The sequence below is a fragment of the Amblyraja radiata genome, chromosome 11 (genome assembly GCF_010909765.2).
Source record: "Amblyraja radiata isolate CabotCenter1 chromosome 11, sAmbRad1.1.pri, whole genome shotgun sequence".
NCBI lineage: Eukaryota > Metazoa > Chordata > Chondrichthyes > Rajiformes > Rajidae > Amblyraja > Amblyraja radiata.
Genome location: NC_045966.1, coordinates 52,061,850 through 52,084,849, shown reverse-complemented (window position 1 = coordinate 52,084,849; position 23,000 = coordinate 52,061,850). Strand labels below are relative to the sequence as shown.

Here is a 23,000-nt window from a genome sequence, read left to right as displayed (position 1 = left end):
TCACCCCGTATATTGACACCTATCCTACACACTAGGTGCAATTTACAATTTTACCAAAACCAATTAACCTACAAACCTGAAGTACACAAAAAAGCTGGAGAAACTCAGCGGGTGCAGCAGCATCTATGGAGCGAAGGAAACCTACAAACCTGTATGTCTTTGGAGTATGGGAGGAATCCAGAGCATCCGGAGAAAACCCACCATAGGGAGACAGGGAGAATGTGCAAACTCCATATAGACAGCACCCGTAGTCAGGATCGAACCCGGGTCTCTGGCGCTGTAAGGCAGCAACTCTACCGCTGTGCCACTGTGCCGCCCACTCTGTAACACTACCTGACTCTGTCTTTGCCCCAACCTAGCTACTGCCAAATCCTTCCATTATGACCTTGATACCGAAAGTCAGACAATCCAAATGTACTCTTGGCAACAATTCACCCCTCCTCCCCCCCCTCCCCCCTCCCCATGTCCTCGGTAAATTTAAGGTCATCTACATCTCGGAGGTTGGACTTTCACCATTCTGTTCATGTATTTTCCGTTGATGAATGTTGGTTGCTTGTTGAACAATGCTTGAAATTTAAAATTTACATCCTCTTTAAATTCCCCAATGGCCAGAATCATTGGGGTCAAAATCCTTTCCACTCTCGAGCTATCCAGGGTATCCGTGCTCATCTGATTCCATCTTTTTCAACATACTCAACCTAAATAGCTCAACCATATTCAACATCCCATCCTCTGAAAAGCTGAAGTGTCCCCCCTCCCCCCTCCCCCCCACACCCACCTATTCCCACAAAAAGGCACTATTTGTCACCACCATCCTCTCCTCCTTCAAGGTTACCCATAAACCTTTATTTCCATGATGATTTTATATCATTAGAATGTCAGCTTCTGTTTGCTAACTCTCCCATGAAGATTAATGGAATGTTTCATAATGTTAAAGGCATTCTTTAAGTAAGAGTTATTGTGAAATGCATGGCCCATGTCACTGCACTCCAACCTCTTCCAAAATAGCTAATGTAAAATGGATTTAGGAAAATGGGTTTCAACTAAGTTTATAATATATGCAATAGAATCACTGAATAATTATCTCAGTGGGTTGCAGAGGAAACCAAAATGACACAAAGCCAGTGTGCTGTACCGAGTCACTATATATATATATATCAACAGAGGATATTTTCCTCTGTTTCAAGCAACAATGTTCTGACACACAAATGGTCTGAAATGAAGCTGTGCATCATGAGAGCAGGCCCTTTGGTCCAATTTGGTCAGCATGGACAAGTTGGCATTCTGGGCTAGCCCCATTTGCCTGCATGTGGCCCATATTGCACTAAAGCCCTTTCTATACACATATCGGTCCAAATGCACTATAACCATATAACCATATAACAATTACAGCACGGAAACAGGCCATCTCGACCCTTCTAGTCCGTGCCGAACACATAATCTCCCCTAGTCCCATATACCTGCGCTCAGACCATAACCCTCCATTCCTTTCCCATCCATATAACTATCCAATTTATTTTTAAATGATAAAAACGAACCTGCCTCCACCACCTTCACTGAAAGCTCATTCCACACAGCTACCACTCTCTGAGTAAAGAAGTTCCCCCTCATGTTACCCCTAAATTTCAGTCCCTTAATTCTCAAGTCATGTCCCCTTGTTTGAATCTTCCCTACTCTCAGTGGGAAAAGCTTTTCCACGTCAACTCTGTCTATCCCTCTCATCATTTTAAAAACCTCTATCAAGTCCCCCCTTAACCTTCTGCGCTCCAAAGAATAAAGCCCTAACTTGTTCAACCTTTCTCTGTAACTTAGTTGCTGAAACCCAGGCAACATTCTAGTAAATCTCCTCTGTACTCTCTCTATTTTGTTGACACTGTGTTAAAAATGATTTTTTCATCTCGTTCCTAAAAGACTTCCCTCTTATCCTTAAACTGTGACCCCTAGTTCTGGACTTCCCCAACTTCGGGAATAATCTTCCTGCATCTAGCCTGTCCAACCACTATGAAATGGAAAGGAACAACAACCCTCTCATTTGATGAACAACTTATTCACAGATGAATAAAGATGCACTCAGTAACAGATAGCTGGAATTAACAGCCACTAAACACTGCATAACGTAGTAGAAAACAATCTGCCGGAGGAATTCAACAGGTCAGCAGCATCTGTCGAGGGAAAGAAATTGTTGACAATCTGGCCCTGCATCAAGATTGAGAGGGGAGAGAAAGGTGACTACTCTAAAGAGGAGAGGGGAGACAGGGACCTGTAGAAGATAGGTGGACCAAGGACATACAATAAAACTGGAGTAACTCAGTGTGACAGGCAGCATCTCTGGAGAGAAGGAATGGGTGACGTTTCGGGTTGAGACCTTTCATCAGACTGGTTAGGGATAAGGGAAATGAGAGATATAGACAGTGAAGTTCACTGTCCTCTCCTCCAACCTCATTTACTGTATCCGTTGTTCAAGATGTAGACTTTTATACATCGGCGAGAACAAACGTGGCCTGGGCGATCGATCGCTGAACACCTTCTCTCAGCCCGCCTGTATCTACCTGATCTGCTGGTTGCTAAACACTTTAATTCTCCTTCCCATTCCTACACAGACCTTTCGGTCCCGGGTCTCCTCCATTGTCAGCGTGAGGCTAAACACAAATTGGAGGAACAGCATCTCATATATCACTTGGGCAGCTTACAGCCCAGTGGTATGGATAGAGAGAGAGGCATTCCCTCTCTATCCCTCCCCCACCCAAGTCACACTAGCTTCTCATTTTCACTCTACAAACATAGAAACACAGAAAATAGGTGCAGGAGTAGGCCATTCGGTCCTTCGAACCTGCACCGCCATTCAATATGATCATGGCTGATCATCCAACTCAGTATCCCATACCTGCCTTCTCTCCATACCCCCTGATCCCTTTAGCCATAAGGGCCACATCTAACTCCCTCTTAAATATAGCCAATGAACTGGCCTCAACTACCTTCTGTGGCAGAGAATTCCACAGAGAATTCCACTGTGTTAAAAATGATTTTTTCATCTCGGTCCTAAAAGACTTCCCTCTTATCCTTAAACTGTGACCCCTAGTTCTGGACTTCCCCAACTTCGGGAATAATCTTCCTGCATCTAGCCTGTCCAACCCCTTAAGAATTTTGTAAGTTTCTATTTCTAAACAGCTAACAAGTTTCTAAAGTTTCTGTAAGTTTCTAAACAGCTAACAATGGCCTGTTTCCTTTATCATCGTTATGTTTTTGCATATCTTTCATTCATTGTTCTATATCTCTCCACATCACTGTCTATATCTCTTGTTTCCCTTATCCCTAACCAGTCTGAAGAAGGGTCTCGACCCAAAATGTCACCCTTTCCTGCTCTCCAGAGATGCTGCCTGTCCCACAGAGTTACTCTGGCATTTTGTGTTTATCTTCGGTTTAAACCAGCATTTGCAGTTCCTTCTTATACATATGGTGGACCGAGGATGGGTGAGGAATGATAGGCAGATGGAGCCAAGCAAACCCCTGACCTGAAATGTTAACAATTCCTTTCCCTTCGCATATATTGCCTGACCCATAGAGTTCCTCCAGCAGTTTGTTTTTTTGTTCCAGATTCCAGCATCTATTCGGCGGCTGAGGCGGCGTTCTGGCGGCGGCGACCTGAATCCGGGGCTCGGCCGCGGGCCAGTGGATGACATCGTCGGGAGCTCGCGGGTCACAGGTTGATGCCTCTTTTCCGGAGCTCCCGTGGCAACAACTGCGTCCGCTGGGCTGGAGGGCGGCAGCTTCGATCACCCCCGGGCCGCGGAGCTTGAACCGCGGGACTGACTTACCATCGCCCGGTGGGGTATCGTCTCAGCACAGAGGGAGAAGAGGAGGGAAGAGACAGCAACCCTAAGACTTTTGCCTCCATCACAGTGAGGAGGTGCTTGGTGAACTCACTGTGGTGGATGTTAATTTGTGTTTATTGTGTGTTGTTTATTATTACATGTATGGCTGCAGGCAACGACATTTCGTTCAGACCGAAAGGTCTGAATGACAAATAAAGGATTCAATCAATCAATCAATCTATAGTCCCTTGTACCTCCATAATAAAGGTAATAACATTTAAGACAATTACTGTGGCACATGATACCTGGTATAAGAAATGAAAATGCTGGAAACACTGTGGAGGTCAGGCAGGAACAATGTTTCTAGAAATAGTCAGAAATAATGAGTAACCGTCCTGTGTAAGAAGGAACTGCAGATGCTGATTTAAACCGAGGATGGACACAAAAAGCTGGAGTAACTCAGCAGGACAGGCAGCATCCATCGACCTGAACTGATAAGGATACAGAATGTTCAGACCTTAAGAAAACTGAGTGGCGTTAAATATGTGCCTCTTTCTCTGAGGACTTGCACTCTATTTCCGCAGTTTCACACGCCACACCTCTTCGAGTTACGGCTAATTGGAAATGAGAGGCAGTGCTGCTCTTTGTCAAAATACCACACAGGCGCTCCTGATATTTCTTTGTGCAGAACAGGAGCAGGAGGGGGTTGATGCAGCTGTGGGCGTAGCTCAGACAGATGCTGATGTGGTAGATGTATAGAAAAAGCATGGTGGGATGCATGGCTGTTAAATTGAGTACCTGCATCACATGAAAAGGTGACCAACACACCAAAAAGACAGCTATCACCATGAGCACAGTTTTGGTCGCCCGCTTTGCGTGCACTGATTGCTTCCTACCCACTCGTCTCAGTGATTTAAAGACGTGATAGAGAGTCATTGAGTAATAGGTGCTTATAATAATCAGAGGAATGATAAATCCCAATATGGACTGATAAAGTGTATACCAGTACATGTCCTTTGCTCCAGAAGGCAAGTCCAGTGCACATATTTCAAAGTCCCCCATCCGAAGAGTCCTGGAATATAACATGACTGGGACTGTCAGGGACAAGCTGCCAAGCCATACGAGACCATTCACCAGCACTGTCCATCGCATGGTCCTCCTCTCTGTTGTGGGATGGACTATGGCAATATACCTGTTGAAGAACAAAATATCCATAGATTAGATGAATGTTCACCTGCAGAAAATTACTACACCAGCAAACAAGTTTAAACACAGTAATATGTCGACCCAAGGAACTGAAGATGCTGGTTTACAAACAAAATTGCCCAAGGTGCTGGAATAACCCAGCAGGCCAGGCAGTATCTCTGGATAGGCAACTTTTCGGTCGGGATCTTGACCCGAAAAGACGCCTATCCATGTTCTCCAGAGAAACTGCTGAGGTGCTCCAGCACTTTGTGTCATTTATAATACAGCAATGCTGTATTAACCTGTTGAAACTGTAGCATTCATAATCACAGATATTATTTTTCTTAATGGGATTAATAAAGTGATACTGATGCACAACTGTGCTGGGATTAAGTACAGTAAAATGGGTCTTTTAGTAATGCTATATAACACACCGAGTCTCGGGCAGATGGGGCTCGTCAGCCTGGGAAGGTAGTCCATCTAGGAGAGGGGAAACTCTGATATAAAACCTCCACTGCCTTGTGGCCATATCCAGTCATGGAAAAGGCTCCAGCAATAAACCTCAAGAAAATCCGGAGTCGGAGCCCCTAAGGCAGTTCGTCGTTGTCTACAACCTTGCTCTGGCAGCTCCTGCGACGGTGTTGGTGCCAATGTAACGGCCCTGCTGTTCCTTTGAATCGGTTAACGACATGGGGATGGGGGACGTGCTGCATGGGCAACAGCCTGACCTCCATACGACATCGCCCAGGCTTACATCCGACCAGGATGCATCACCCATGGTCAGTCATGACCGAGATGGACCTACTATTCAGGATGGCTGCATCAACGTTGTGCTTGTGATGAATTAGAATTACTATAGCAACATTGTTCAAGGGCACTGGTGTGCCAAGATTATCGAGATAATACGATGTTTTTAGCAACTGAATGATGATATTACTGCACTGACAGTGTGCTTGTGGCACATCAGGATTAGCGCAGTAACTTTACGCAATTACTTGGCAGGAATATGGAAGAGCAACTGTGCAGATGACTGATGGAATTATCGCAATGACACACTGCTGTCAAGTGTGTTAGGATTACTGCATTAATGCTGTTCCAACATAAAGAACCAATGAATTTATTTTTGTATTACTTAAGGTTCATACCTCAACCTTTGATGCTGTCCTCAAATTGCAGAATTGGAACGTTGTTAGTCACCTTGTTAATATTGCAGAGCTAATTAATGTTGACATTATTAAGCGGAAAGAAAGGAAAACAAAACATGACAAAATCATTTTCAGCAGGACTTTGGGTTTTAAATGTCATCAAATATGGCGTAAGTGGTTCAAACTGTTGCTGAGTATGTGACAATGATGCAGCTAATTGAACATACTGGTTCTAATTATGCAATTGTTGATGTGTTGCTGTCATTCTTTGTATTGCTATTAATCCAGCTCACACACATAGACCCAGTAGAAAATGGAGGTGGGTTATTATTGATATTATTGAAGGGGAGTAAATCTTGCAGAACGCTTCCTTCTTTGAATTATTCATATTCTAAACTCTAACCTCCCAAATTTTACCCAATACTTTGAATCTGATAGTATGTACAATTTCATCATCCTCCATTCTTGATATCCTCAATTTCTGAGCATCTCCAGACGTGCAAAAATGATTCAAGAGACATCGTCATAAATGGCCTCCCCTTTAGATGATATTATCTCCCCCTCACCCAGGAAAATGTTCTTCCTGCACCTACTCATAGAACATAGAACACAGAACAGCACAGGATCAGGCCATTCGGCCCACAATGTCTGTGCTGAACATGATGCCAAACTAAGCTAATCTCACGTTGGTTAGACTTGTTCAGTGTTTTAATAAAATATCCACACTTTTTCCTCAAGAACAAGTCACTTCAATGTTTCCTCATTATGCAAACATCTAATCTGATAAATCAATTTTACTGTAGTGATGCTCCGTACTCCATTCACAGAGCCATGTATGGCCAGTCCTGCCTGTGGCAGAAAAGGTCACAGCGGCCCACAGTCTCCTTCCATCTCATTCAGTCCAGGGAGCTCTTGCAGACATTAAGCAAGCTTCCCGCTTCACAACGTCCCAATTCATTACGGAAGCGGTGAGACTCTGTACTCAAACAGAGCGAAGATAATTTCTCTCACAATAAATGGAGCAGGTGGCACGAGTATTCAGGTTTATCAACAAGCCACGCTGATCACCGCTGACTTTACACGGCACGGTCTCATCAGAAGTGGCAGCTGTCTAAGTGAACAAAGTGACAGCACAGTCACAAATGCGTCATTTAGAGAAAACATCAGATTAATTCTGCTCGGAGACGTGGCAACTTCACTGATGTGGTTGGATTAAGGGTTGGACAATGGCATAGGTGGGGGTTTAATTCTGACTTTGGATGCTGTCTGCGTGGAGTTTGCATGTTCTATCTGTCATCACGTGGATTTAAAGTTAAGAGTGTTTTATTATTATTGTTATATGTCCCAGATAGATCTATGAAATTCTCACTTGCAGCAGCACAACATAATCTGTAAAGATAGTACACTGGAAACAATATAATAAATCAGAAAAAAAGTTCAATGTGTATATATACACTTACTCACACACACACACATATGTATATATGTGCACCTATATATATACACACATGTATACATATATACATATATATATACATACATACATACACACACACACACACTGTGTGTGTGTGTGTGTGTGTGTGTGTGTGTGTGTGTGTGTGTGTGTGTGTGTGTGTGTGTGTGTGTGTGTGTGTAAGTATATATATAATGAATGTATGTGTTAAAGCTGAGTCTCACGTTGCGAGTTGACACAAGAGGTACCCCGAGTGAAAGACTCGTGGTTGTGTACGAGATTGCAAGTGTATGATCAAGAGTTTAACCGAGTTCCCACGGTATGACAAGTTTGCCGTTTACTTGTCATTTCTGCGATGTTCCAAGTTCGCTGCGTGGAGTGTGTGCAGACATATATATGTCTATATATGTCTACACACACTCCACGCAGCGTTTTTTCTAAAATCATGAAACAGAAAAACAGGAAATGGTCAAGATCTTACTTTCAGTAATATAGATGTCTATATATGTGTGTATATATATACATATATAAACATCTATATTACTGTAAGTAAGATCTTGACAACTTCCTGTTTTTCTGTTTCATGATTTTAGAAAAAACGCTGCCACTAACGGCTGTGATATTTGGCCAGCTTACTCAGAGTCCCCCTCCGCTGTGCAGGACAAGAGGATTTTTCCCATAGATGAAACATAAAAGTTATTAATGTTTAAAAAATGTTGACATTCTCTCTGCTGCCCCTGCTGGTGGGAGGGGGACGGGACTATAAAACCCGGTAGTGTTGTGCCTCAGTCAGTCTCTGCAAGATGGGGAAAGTGAGAGGGTCACGTCTCTCAGTCTGAGTTGTGAATAACACTGAACACAGTCTATGAAACTGTGAGTGTGGTTTTACTGACCTTGAGTGCCCTTAATGTGTTTGAAAATGAAAATGTGGTTGGGTTGAAGTAAAAGCACTTCAAATGGTTGGTGGGGGGTTGTATTGAAGTAAAAAGCACTGCAAATGATTGGATGGGGTTTTGGGTTGAAGAAAAAAGCACAGCAAATGGTTGGTTGGGGTTTTGGGTTGAAGTAAAAACACTGCAAATGGTTGGATGGGGTTTTGGGTTGAAATAAAAACACTGCAAATGGTTGGGTGGGGTATTATGTTGAAGTAAAAGCACTGCAAATGGTTGGGTGGGGGTTTGGGTTGAAGTAAAAAGCACTGCAAATGGATGGTTTGGGGATTTGAGTTGAAGTAAAAAGCACTGCAGATGGTTGGTTTGGGGTTTTGGATTGTAGTAAAAAGCACTGCAAATGGTAGGTTTGGGGTTTTGGGTTGAAGTAAAAAGCACTGCAAATGGTTGGTTTGGGGATTTGCATTGAAGTAAAAGGTACTGCAAATGATTGGTTTGGGGTTTTGGATTGAAGTAAAAAGCACTGCAAATGGTTGGTTTGGGATTTTGGGTTAAAGTAAAAAGCACTGCAAATGGTTGGTGGTCTAAACTTCACAACTTCCTGTTTGCACTGTATATTGATTTTAGATAAAACGCTACCACTTATGGCAGTGATTTTTGGCCATCTTACTCAGTCCCCCTCCACTCGTCAGGTGCAGAGGATTCTTCCAATCAATGAAAAATAAAAGTGTTATTAATGTTTCAAAAATGTTGAGAATCTCTCTCCAGTCAATCATGCAATTAAACAGAAACATAGAAACATAGAAAATAGGTGCAGGAGTAGGCCATTCGGCCCTTCAAGCCTGCACCGCCATTCGATATGATCATGGCTGATCATCCAACTCAGTATCCCATCCCTGCCTTCTCTCCATACTCCCTGATCCCTTTAGCCACAAGGGCCTCATCTAACTCCCTCTTAAATATAGCCAATGAACTGGCCTCAACTACCTTCTGTTGCAGAGAATTCCACAGATTCACCACTCTCTGTGTAAAAAATGATTTTCTCATCTCGGTCCTAAAAGACTTCCCTCTTATCCTTAAACTGTGACCCCTAGTTCTGGACTTACCCAACATCGGGAATAATCTTGTTACATTCAATTCCCTCATCCAGATCATTAATATATATTGTAAATAGCTGGGGTCCCAGCACTGAGCCTTGCGGAACCCCACTAATCACTGCCTGCCATTCTGAAAAGGACCCGTTTACTCCTACTCTTCCTGTCTGCCAGCCAGTTCTCTATCCACATCAATACTGAACCCCCAATACCGTGTGCTTTAAGTTTGTATACTAATCTCTTATGTGGGACCTTGTCGAAAGCCTTCTGAAAGTCCAGATATAACACATCCACTGGTTCTCCCTTATCCACTCTACTAGTTACATCCTCGAAAAATCTATAAGATTCGTCAGACATGATTTACCTTTCATAAATCCATGTTGACTTTGTCCAATGTCCAATTGTCTTTGTCCAATTTCACAACTTTCCAAATGTGCTGCTGTCCCATCTTCAAGAACTGACTCCAGAATTTTCCCCACCACCGATGTTAGACTAACTGGTCTGTAATTCCCCGTTTTCACTCTCCCTCCCTTTTTAAAAAGTGGGGTTACATTAGCTACCCTCCAGTCCTCAGGAACTACTCCAGAATCTAAAGAGGTTTGAAAATTTATCACTAATGCATCCACTATTTCTGCGGCTACTTCCTTAAGTACTCTGGAATGCAACTTATCTGGCCCTGGGGATTTAGCGGCCTTTAATCCATTCAATTTACCTAACTCCACTTCCCGGCTAACCTGGATTTCACTCAGTTCCTCCATCTCATTTAACCCCCGGTCCCTTGCTATTTCCGGCAGATTATTTCTGTCTTCCTTAGTGAAGACAGAACCAAAGTAGTTATTCAATTGGTCTGCATGTCCTTGTTCCCCATGATCAATCCACCTGTTTCTGACTGCAAGGGACCTACATTTGTTTTAACTAATCTTTTCCTCTTCACATACCTATAAAAACTTTTGCAGTCCAGTTTTATGTTCCCTGACAGTTTTCTGAAGGCCACACCTTTCCCGGTGGGAGGGGGGAGGGGAGAGGGATTATAAAACCGAAAGTGTGGATGTGGCTCAGTCTCTGCATGAAGGAGGAGGGAGAAGTCATGACTCTGTCCGAGCTGTGAATCAACTGAACACACTGTATGTCTACTGAACTGTGAGTTTGGTGTTTTGTGTGGTTTTATGGTGGTTTCACCCTGCATGAAATGGTATGAAACTGCATTTGAAAGAGGTGGCCTTGCACCCTGCATGAAATGGTATGAAACTGCATTTGAATTTGGTGGCTTTGCACCCATTTGGCCCACAATGTCCATACTAGCCCTCAGGAGACCAGTCCCTTCAGCCCACAACACCCATACCAGCGCTCCAGAAAGCCCCCCCCCCCCCCCTCAATGGCCACCAATATTGGAATTGGTGGAGAGGTGGAATATTGCGTTGGGGCACCAGCCCTCCCATGCGAACATGGGACCCAACAGGTCCCACTTAGTCTAGTATATATATATACACACACACACACACACACACACACACACACACACACACACACACACACACACATATATTGACACATATATATATATATATGTGTGTGTGTGTGTGTGTGTGTGTGTGTGTGTGTGTGTGTGTGTGTGTGTGTGTGTGTGTGTGTGTGTGTGTGTGTGTGTGTGTGTGTGTGTGTGTGTGTGTGTGTGTGTGTGTTTGTGTGTGTGTGTGTGTGTGTGTGTGTGTGTATAGTGTATATATATATACACTAGACTAAGTGGGACCCGTTGGGTCCTATTTTCATACGGGAGAGCTGGTCCCTCGATGCAATATTCCGCCTCTCCACCAATTCCAATATTGGTGGCCAGTGGGAGCTTTCTGGAGCGCTGGTATGGGTGTTGTTGGCTGCAGGGACTACAGGTCTCCAGAGGGCTAGTATGGACATTGTGGGCCAAATGGATTCTTGGGGTGGCAGCTCGGTCCCTCAAGCCTGATGTGCTGGCAGCTCACTCATGGCTGGTGGGCTGGCAGTTGACTCACGGCTATTCCTTGAAATTCCATTTCAAGCAGAGTGCAAGGCCACCAAATTCAAATCCATTTTCCTACCATTTCAAGCAGGGTGCAAGGCCACCAAATTCAAGTGCAGTTTCTTACCTCTTCGAGCAGGGTGCAAGGCCACAAAATTCAAGTGCAGTTTCATACCACTTCAAGGAGGGTGCAAGGCCACCAAATTCAAATGCCGTTTCATGCAGGGTGCAACGACTCCACATTCAAATGCAGTTTCATACCATTTCATGCAGGGTGCAAGACCACCACATTCAAATGCAGTTTCATACTTTCAAGCAGGGTGAAACCACCATAAAACCACACAAAACACCACACTCACAGTTCAGTAGACATTCAGTGTGTTCAGTTGATTCACAGCTCAGACAGAGTTGTGACCTCTCCCTCCCCCATCATGCAGAGACTGAGCCACACTCACACTTCTGTGTTTTATAATCCCTCCCCCTCCCACCGGAAAAGGTGTGGCCTTCATGGCGTGATTGACAGGAGAGAGATACTCAACATTTTTTAAACACTAATAATACTTTTGTTTTTCATTGATGGGAAGAATCCTCTGCACCTGATGAGCTGAGGGGGACTGAGTAAGATGGCCAAAAATTACAGCCGTAAGTGGTAGCGTTTTATCCAAAATCAATATAGTGCAAACAGGAAGTTGTCAAGTTTAGACAAACAACCATTTGCAGGCAGTGCCTTTTCATTTCAACCCAAACAACCATTTGCAGGCAGTGCCTTTTTACAACCCAAACCACCCAAACAACCATTTGCAGGCAATGACTTTTTACTTCAACCCAAACCCCCCAAACAACCATTTGCAGGCAGTGCCTTTTTACTTCAACCCAACCATATTTTCATTTTCAAACTACATTAAGGGCACTCACAGTTGAGTAGACACGTGTTCAGTGTTATTCAGAGCTCAGAGAGACGTGATCCTCTGGCTTCCTCCATCTTGCAGAGATTGAGTGAGGCACACCACTTCCTGGTTTTATAGTCCCTCTCCCTCCCTCCAGCATGGGCATCAGAGAGAATGGCAAATTAAAAAAACCCATTAATATATCTCTGAATTTTCATCGATGGGAAAAATCCTCTGATACAGGAAGGCAGAGGGGGGGGGCTCTGAGCAAGGAGGACAAAAATCACGGCCGTAGGTGGTGGCATTCTCTCGGAAATCACAGCACAGTGGGCCAAAAGCAGTCAAGATCAGACTTTTAGTAATATACTAGACCAAGTGCAGACCCGTTTGCAACGCAGCCATTCCCTACCCGTAGCCCCCACGGGAGACGTGGTCCTCCAACTCAAGCCATTCAGGACTCAGCAGTGCGGCTGTTTTTAAATGGCATCTTTGAGGCGAGATGCGGGCGCCAGCAGCCGTTATGGTCGCTGGCCAGCAGGAGGCAACAAAATGAGTGAGTGGGGAGGGGTAGAAGGATTTTATTAAAAATGTGTACATAAACACGACAAAATTTAACCAGGAGTGGATACTTGGAATGAAAAATGAAATCTCTACCGAAATGGAAAATATCTGGGCGTTTGTGGGTCTGGTGTTGGCGTAGCAACGAATCAAAGGCTGGCACCCACAAGTCAGGCAGAAACACACACACACACACACACACACACACAAACAGTTTTAATATTATATAGATATATCTATATACATATATACATATATAGATATATATATATATATATGTATATATGTATATAGATATATATATATATATCTATATTACTAAAAGTCTGATCTTGACCACTTCCTGATGTTCTGTATATTGATTTTAGACAAAACGCTGCCACGTACGGCTGTGTTTTTGGCCATCTTACTCAGAATCCCCCTCCGCTGCACAGGATAAGATGATTTTTCCCATCGATGAAAAATAAAAGAGTTATTAGTGTTTTTAAAATGTTGAGATTCCCTCTCCTGAAGGCCACGCCCCTTCCGGAGGGACTATAAAACCCAGAAATGTTGAGTGCCTCAGTCAGTCTCTGTTAGTTGGGGGAAGCAAGAGGGTCACATCTCTCAGTCTGACCTGTGAATAACACTGAACACATGTCTACTAAACGGTGAGTGGAAATGCTAAAGCTATGTTGCCTTTGGTTTGGAAATGCTAAAGCTGTGTTGCCTTTGGTTTGGAAATGCTAAAGCTGTGTTGCCTTTGGTTTGGAAATGCTAAAGCTGTGTTGCCTTTGGTTTAGAAATGCTAAAGCTGTGTTGCCTAATTAAAGTTGCCTTGCCTAATTAAAGTCGCCTTGCCTAATTAAAGTTGCCTTGCATAATTAAACTTGCCTTGCATAATTAAAGTTGCCTTGCCTAATTAAAGTTGCCTTGCCTTGTATATAATTAGATGTCTAATCTTGACCACCTCCTGTTTGCACTTTATATTGATTTTAGAAAAAACGATTCCATGTACGGCTTTGATTTTTGCCCATCTTATGCAGAGTCCCCCTCCGCTCATCAGGTGCCAAGGATTTTTCCCGTTGATGAAAAATAAAAGAGTTATTAGTGTTTAAATAATGTTGAGTTTCTCTCTCCTGTCAATCACGCCATGAAGACCACGCCCCTTGTGGTGGGAGGGGGAGGGACTATAAAACCCAGAAGTGTGGGCATGGCTCAGTCTCTGCAAGATGGAGGAGGGAGAGGTTAAGACTCACTGTCTTTAGTTGCCTTGCACCCTGTTTGAAATGGTATGAAACTGCACTTGAATTTGGTAGCCTTGCACCCTGCTTGAAGTGTTAAGAAACTGCACTTGAATTTGGTGGCCTTGCACCCTGCTTGAAATGGAATTTCAAGGAATAGCCGTGATTCAACTGCCAGCCCACCAGCCGTGAGTGAGTGAGCTGCTAGCACAACAGGCTTGAGTGACTGAGCCGCCATCCCAAGAATCGATTTGGCCCACAATGTCCATACTAGCGCTCCAGAAAGCCCCCCCCCCCCCCCCCCCCCCCACTAGCCACCAATATTGGAATTGGTGGAGAGGTGGAATATTGTGTTGGGGGACCAGCCCTACTGTGTGATGCTGGGATATATAGGTGCACTTAAAACAAATAAACAATAATAGTGCAATAATAAGAATAATAGTCTACGTAGTTCAGCGCTTATTGGAGGTTGTAATGTTCAATAGCCTGATGGCTGTAGAGAAGAAGTTCCGCTGAGTTTTCCAGTTTCTTCCCACATCCCAAAGGTGCATGCGTTTGTAGGAAAATTGGCCTCTGCAAATTGTCCTTATTGTGCAGGGAGTGGATGTGAAAGTGGGATAACATAGAACTAGTGAAGATGGGAGGGTGGTGGTGTGGTGAGCAGGCAGGGGAGAGGTTAGTTATGCCGCAAGATGGAGGAGAACATTTTCTGGGAACCATGTACTTCTAGACTTCTCTATTCTACAACACTCTCCAGGGCTCTACCATTTACACTATCAGTCCTGCTCTGATCTGGCATACTAAAGTACATGAGTTCACACTTGTTAGCGTGGAATGCAACAAAAAAAAAGATTATGTATGAAGCTACACCCTTTTCAATGATCTCCTCACTGTCATTAAGTTTGTGGGAACATCTCCAAAAATGGCCACAGGTTCCCCTCCAGTGGAGGTGGCTATGATTATGTTCCACCTTCTCCCGCAGGAGGGCATGACGTTTATCACATATTAGTGAACATGTTCCAGTGTGTTAGAACAATGTGAAAAGCTGGGAGTTTGTGTACACTGTGAGATATGCTGTAAGTGTGCACACTAAAGAAGTATTTGAAATGCGGTGACTATATGACTTTTTGGATGTGAGTTGTAATTGAGGTTAATGTTGCTGTTTGAGTGTAGTGGTGCATTTTCTGGAATAGGGTATATCATAACCTGTGACACCCTTACCAATCAAGTACCTGTCAATCTCTGCTTTAAAAATATCCAATGACTTGGCCTCCACACCCGTCTGAGGCAACGAATTCCTCAGATTCACCGCCCTCTGACTAAAGAAATTCCTCCTCATCTCCTCTGGTCCTAGACTCTCCCACCACTAGACGCATCAGGTTTTGTTAATCCTCTTGCAGGTTTCCGTTGAATGGCTGAAAATATGCACAGATGTCACAATCTTCGTAACTGGACCCGTTTGCAACAAGTGAATTCCCGGAGACGGGCCGCCATCTCCTGGTGTCTGTCTTTGCAACAAGTTGCTGGTTCTCGGCCAAGTTCATCTCAAACAAAAAGCAGAAAGCTGAACTGAGGGTGGGTAGTGGGGGTGGGGGGGAGGCGGGGGGGGGGGGGGGGGGGGGGGGCACCCAGACTATTGCCCTGTCACTAATAAAATCTGAATGCTCTGGGGATTGATGACTTGAAGACAATCATGGATGTTCTGTGATAATTGTTGGTCTCTTAACAAAACAAAAAGGGACACTGTTCTTTTCTTCCATAAAACTTCACACAAGACAATTCTTAAATTAATCTGTGGGTTAGGGTTAACAGTAGGTTTTGCGAAGAAGGGAGAGAGATGTGGTCACAGGAGGTGATGTGATCTTACCTGTCTATACAGAGGACGGTGATAATGCCCACCGTGGTAAACTGGTTACTGACATCTATCACGGTCACCGCCTTGCACATGAACTGTCCGAAGATCCAGTGCCTGTCCCTGACCAGCTGATGGATTGTGAAGGGCATCCCCAGCAGGAACAGCAGGTCGGCGATGGCCAAGCTCAGAACGTAGATGTCTGACAGCCCCTTGGTCTTGCAGGTCAGCAGGGTGTGGATGACCAAGCTGTTCGCCCCCACCCCAACGATGCACAGGATCCCGTACACCGAGGGCAGGATGTGCATCAACACTGCGTCGTCCAAAAACTGCCCCGTGGACATATTCCACATATTCGACATGCCGAAGTCTTCGGTAACGTTCAGACGCCGATCTCCTAAACCGGTCTGGTTCCATCTATTCATGGCCACCTCTGGAGCCCAAATACTCGTTGCAGTCGCGCTCGCAGCCAGTGCAGGAGCTAAAGATGTTGCTTTATCAATGCACCTGGTAGTGCCTGAGACAGTTACTCGATTGGTTTTACTCGTCCCTATTAGTTTCCCTGTCGCATTCAACAGTTTAAAACCTTGCATCCGAACTCCAGCTCCACATGAAGTCTTGCTGACTGAAGACTTGAGTGAAAATGAGTTTCTGAAATCAGTGCCGGGCTGTTTTATATTCTCCTGTGCACACCAGCCTTTCAGATCGAATGACAGGCTGCAGAAGTGAAGTGCATGTCGTGTTTTGTTCCGCCGGTCAGGTGTTTGTAACAGAATCCAGAGCTCATTGCTGTATTGATAAAGTGAGCCCTTCACAACCTCGGCAGAACGAGTGGCTGGAAGGAGAGCGAGCGAGGGAGCTGCTGAGATGCATGTAGCGGCTGAGTCAGTGACTTGCAGAGAATTATTTGCTGCGTTAGTTTAATGGAGAGGATTCAAACAAACAGGGAAATGAGAACAAAAATGTTGCAAGTAATTTGTCGCCATAATTTTTTCCACAGCAATGCCTTCCTACCTTAATCCTTTGTTGTTGCATAAACCAGAAAAAAATATTTGAAGATGCAACTTAATTCGACAGAAAAGCAAAGCATGTCCCGCTTGTTGCATCTCCGAAATCCCCAGTGTTTTGTAATCAATGAAGTGTTTTTTAAGTCATTGGAGGCGAAGGGGTGAGCAACACACACACACACACAACATGATCTAAAGTATATTTATTGACCAAATAATTAGTTGTTTAGGCGACTAATGAGTGTTTAGGCAAAACTCCACAGATGCTGGAAATCTGAAATAAAAGCATGTTGGCATGTTGGAAACACTCATCAGGCGAAATAGGGTCTGAGCAAGAAGAAGCAGAGAGGTGGGGAAACACTCTATACAGATGGAGATATGAGAGACTGCAGATGGTGAAATCTTGAGCAAAATACAAAATGCTGGAGGAACTCAGCAGGTCTGGCAGCATCTGTGAAAGGAATGGACAGGCAACGTTTCTGGTTGGAATCAGTTCGAAGAGGTGTCCCCACCTGAAACGTCGTCTGTCCATTCGCTCCACAGGTGTTGCCTGGCTCGTTGACATACTCTAGCACTTCATGTTTTGCTTTCACCAGAGACACTCTTTGACCTGCTGAGTATTTTCAGCATTCCGTTTCAGTGACTTTGATTGAAGGAGTGAATCCAAGCCTTAACTGCCAACAACATCACAAGATCTGCCTCCAACTGAGGAAGAATTCACATAGCCCACTCCCAGATAGTAGGTCAGGCAGCATGAGGAGGGTCTCGACCCGAAACCTAAGTTACTCCAGCATTTTGTGTCTATGTACAGACATCCCGTCACGTCACCTATCCATTTTCTCCAGTGATGCTGCCTGACCAGCTAAGTTACTCCAGCACTTTGTGTCTTTTTTTGTATACCAGCATCTGCCATTCCTTGTTTCTACAATGATAGTGGATCAGGTCATACTTAATCTATCGCGCTGCCTGCGTTCACACATGCCTTTCCAGATCCTGCACTCCGCAACCCAACTGTTTGAATTTTTCAGCTTATCGATCTGCTCCGAGAGATGACAACACCGCGAGTCCCATTGACTTGAGCGCTCAGACATCTTTGATCTGATTCTAAATGTTTCTGATAATCTAATGTTTAACAACAGTTCAGTTGAATAAAAAATAAAATAAAATAAACTTGGATTAAATAAACTTCTAGACGCATATTAAAAACATCAAGTAAAAGAAAGATAAATAATTTACTTGGAGTCACCGAGGTGTACAGCATGGAAACAGGTCCTTCAGCCCATGGAGCCCAACCTGACCATCATCTCCAGTTACACCAACCCCAGCTAACTCCCCCGGATTCCACCGTTCACAAACACACTTGGGGCAATTTACTGTAGCCAATTTCACTGCCACCCCACATCTTTAAGGTCTGCGAGGAAACTGCAACATCCACACTTGCACTTGGGCGAGTAATCAAAGTCAGTGATCCTAATTGAAGGTCATAAGTGATAGGAGAAGATTTAGGCCATTCGGCCCATCAAGTCTACTGCCATTCAATCATGGCTGATTTATCTCTCCCACTTAACCCCATTCTCCTGCCTTCTACATGTGCATCGTGGCTTGGTTCGGCAACTTGAGTGCCCAGGAGTGGAAAAAGACTACAAAAAGTGGAAAACACTGCCCAGTCCATCATCGGTTCTGACCTCCCTACCATCTATCTACCATGAGTCGCTGCCTCAAAAAGGCTGGCAGCATGATCAAGGACCCACACGATCCTGGCCACACACTCATCTCCCCGCTCCCTTCAGGTAGAAGGTACAGGAGCCTGAAGACTACAACGTCCAGGTTCAGGAATAGCTACTTCCCCACAGCCATCAGGCTATTAAACTCAACTCAAACAAAACTCTGAACATTAATAGACCCTTATCTGTTTATTTGCACTTTATCTGTTTATTTATTCATGTGTGTATATATTTATATAATGGTATATGGACACACTGATCTGTTCTGTATTAATGCCTACTATATTCTGTTGTGCTGAAGCAAAGCAAGAATTTCATTGTCCTATCTGGGACACATGACAATAAACTCTCTTGAATCTTGAATCTTGAATCTTCTCCCCATAACCCTTGACACCCAGGTTGAAGTGGCTGGGAACGTGCTAAGTAAAAGGTACATGGTCTGCATTAAGCTGAGGGTTAGCTGCAAGGGTTAGTTCCTCTCAGCTCAAGGCATTGGGGATTTGCTGTTGGTCCAGCAGCAGAATTGGAGGTCACAATCTCCAGTATCTGAGCATACAAGCTCCTCAGAATTTTGCATTTTAATGTGTGGGTATAAAGATCAAAGGTGAGTTGACCACGGAGGACCTTTGTAGTGGCTCTTTACAGAATTGTTGCCCAAATATCTGTAAAATTTGGGTGGCACCTTCAAACTAGATTGGACTCTCCAATTAGTTTAGTTTGTAGGCTGGAGGTGCAGAAACCTGAAATCTCACACCACCAAGTTCAGGAACAGTTACTTTACGGCAATATGAGGATCTTGAACCAATCTGCACAACCTTAATCCTACTTTTGCAACAGAACAATACTGGCCACTCTTGCATAACTGTTGACTTATTTTTTAATTGGGATTTGCACAAATGCCTTGTTTCTTGCAGTCTTTTTCTGTTCACCACCTTGTAGAATATTACAATCATACATAGAAAATGCATAACATATGATTTTATGTGTTGTCTGAGTCTATGTACCCTGTAATGCTATTGCCAGGAAGTTTTCCATTGTACCTGTACCTCACCACACTTCTGCACACGTCAGTAAACTTGACTTCACCCTCTAACTCAGACCCCCTAACCCTTTAACTGAGTCAAGGCTGACATTGAGCCACCAGGAACTGTATTCATTCAGGGGCACATATTCCACCCTGTCCACTACTGTATCATAAATGGTGGCATCTTTATCCCCATTTCCTTATGAAATCCACTATGGAATATTTTATAGGACATTAACATAACTATTTTGCCATTAACATTTTGGGCAAATTTGAGAAACCTTGCATTAATGGAAATTCTGTCTCCCAAATGAGATTTTATGCTAAGTTGATGCCACTATTTAAAGACCAATGCAAAATTGTTCCCCGTCCAAAACTCCCAGTTTATTTTATGTAATGAGAGAGGATTAATTGTATACTAATTAGTCAGAGTTAGTTCTTTGGGGAAGACTGATCATAATATGATAGGCTTAATCACCATTACAAGACTATGACTGCAAGGTAGCCAATGGACGGAACTAATTATTCCAGGGTGCTTGATATTTGAAAGAACAGACAAAATGGCAGAGTTTGAATGAGCCATTTAATCTGAATGATAATGTGAGGGAAGAGTGATCGTTACTAAGAATTGGTTTGGTAGAGCAGGACAAGAGATTTTTGGTTTAAAGAAAATAATCTCTAAAGGGCCTGTCCCACGAGCATGCAACCTGCATGCGGCAAGCGTGACCAAACCGGAAGCGGGGGCCGCACGGAGGTCGAGTGAGTGACGTGAAGTTCAAGCGAAGTCCGATGGGCATGCGCAGCGTCAAGATGCTGCGTATGCCCATCGAGGCGGTGCGTACGGCGTCGAGGCGGATGCAGGCCGGCAAGCCGTTGCCGCGCGGAATTTTTGAACACGGTCAGTTTTTCGGAGCCCCGCGCGATGTCGGGACCAGCTCCGCACAGCTCCATACGGCTCCGGCGATCGAAGTGGGACCAGCCCCGTGAGGCCGTACGGCTCAAGCGACCACGTTAGGTTGCGCTTGCTGCATGGAGTCGCATGCTCGTGGGACAGGCCCTTTTGGTCGCGCTTGCCGCATGGAGTCGCATGCTCGTGGGACAGGCCCTTTAGTCTCCAACTGTTGTTATTTGCTATTGGGGGAAAAAAATCGAAACATAAAAGAAGTTTGTGGCAAACATAATGATGATTGTGGGATTCTTTAATCCTCTCATCAAATGCATAAATCAAAATTTACAGAAGCTGTTTGGAGGACAAGTTGAAAGACTGCATTAAGAACAATTTCCATGAGTGAAATATTTTAGAATCAATCAGGGCTAATCTGGCTGACTCTTCTCTTATGTAATAAGACAGGACTAATTAAAAATTTCATTGTGAGAGATTCTCTGGAAAAGAAATAACAAATGCTGGATGGACTCAATGGATCAGACAACATCTGCAGAGGGAATGGACGGACAATGTTTCAGGATAGGACCCTTCTTCAGTGATGGAGTAGGGGATAGAATGATGGAAAAGGGAGGTGGAGAGAACAAAGCCTGGTAGATACGGGTAAGGGGAGTGCTAAATGGCAAATGAGTAGAGATAATGACAAAGGCTTGAGGTGAAAATGGGACAAAGTGTTTCAGATGAGGAAAGAAGAGGAGGAGTGTCAGATAAGGAAATGATGAATTACCCACCACTCCCCCTTAACTGTACCTGTCTATCATTTGTCAAGATAGACACATAATGAGCAATAGAGACAATACATTGTTGTAGATTCATTGAATTGGCAAGATTCGTCTTCCTGAGGTAAAGACCAACATAATTTATTGAAACCTGCTTTGGTAAGACCATCCTGATGAACAATGTAGCGAGACGTATATACTCCTGTACTCCATCTCAACTGTCATAAAGGCCAGTATTTCATTCGCCCTATTAATTGTCTCTTTTTTTTTTTTTTTATTATTTATTTATTAGAAGTAAGTACAATACAGTGGCACCTTTTTTCAGGTGCCAAATATATGTTGGCATGTTGCATTCTATGTACAGCTTCATTTAAAAAAAAAATTAAATGAGAGAGAGAAAGAGAGACTAGATAATAGAGAATAGAAAAACATGTGATGTATAGTGTGTGAGAAAGAAAAAGAAAAAAGAGAGACAGTGAGGAAAAGAAGTAAAAAAGAAGAAAGAGAGAGAGAGAGAGAGTAGAAAATAGGAGATAGGAGATAAGTATTTATATTCTTGACCATCTTTCACCCAGTCCTGAAACAGTTGTTTTTTACGGTTTTGTTGCACCATATGCTTCCAAGAAGTCAATAAATGTTTCTTGTACTTGTATTCTAACCTTCTGTGATTCAGGAAGCTGACCAATCCCTTCTCAACTCCTAGATTTAAAGTTTGCTCCCAACTAAAACTTTGTTTTACCTGACATTGAATCTACCCAGTTTAAACTCAATTTCGTGCTATCTTGGTTTTCGTTTTACTGTTCCTTCAAGCTTTGCATTAAAATTAATACTTTGTAGTCAATTTCCAATTATGTAATTACTGTAAATAGCTAAGACCTTTTGCACCACTGCATTAGTTAGTGCCGACTATTCTATCTATTTATTCTTACAGACCCATTAACATATTCTCTATACACAGTTATGTTTTTCATCAATTCATATGAAGTTTTAACCAATTTATTTGTAATACGTAAATATGATTCATACTTTAATTATTTTAAAACATTCTGGTAGTCACTAATTTCTCAAACACCTTTTCCCTTTCTTTGAACCAAGTTGGTTCTCTATGCTTATGTTAAGCTCTCTTCTCACTACCTTGATAATGGGCTCTTTTATTTTCCTGAGACCTTACAAACAAACTGGCCTATACTTACCTCTTTTCATTCTTTCTCCTTACTTCACCAGCAATGTTCCTGTTTTCCAATTCACAGAAACTTGTGAAAACTGGGGAATTTTGAAACGGCTCCACTTGGATCCCAATGATGTTGATCTTTGATTCATGGGAAATTGTCAGTTTTCTATCCCATTGATTTCTCTCAAACATTTTCTTTATAGTGCTTATTATGTGTTGTTCCTTGCACTTATAATCCACTTGTTTCTCCACTTCATCACCAGGTGGTACCAGCAATGGCTGCCTTGCCAACAGTCTGTCTGTCCCTTCTTTATTTG

The 23,000-nt window shown here is 43.5% G+C and overlaps 1 protein-coding gene across 1 annotated transcript; it reads right to left on the bottom strand.

Moving 5' to 3' along the window:
* Positions 1 to 4,054: 4,054 nt before the first annotated feature.
* LOC116978415 (melanin-concentrating hormone receptor 1-like) lies at positions 4,055 to 22,715 on the bottom strand. The gene is made up of 3 exons (XM_033029535.1): positions 22,706 to 22,715; positions 16,111 to 16,930; positions 4,055 to 5,004 (listed from the first exon to the last, which is right to left on the bottom strand). Exons 1-3 carry the CDS (start codon positions 22,713 to 22,715, stop codon positions 4,350 to 4,352), a joined length of 1,485 nt encoding a protein of 494 aa, XP_032885426.1. The 3' UTR covers positions 4,055 to 4,349.
* Positions 22,716 to 23,000: the final 285 nt, after the last annotated feature.

Bases quoted from the DNA above. Each gene is read 5' to 3' on its own strand.
- LOC116978415 (XM_033029535.1), bottom strand. The intron at 5,005-16,110 runs GTAAGATCACAT...GTTCTTCAACAG, and splicing joins ACCGTCCTCTGTATAGACAG to GTATATTGCCATAGTCCATC.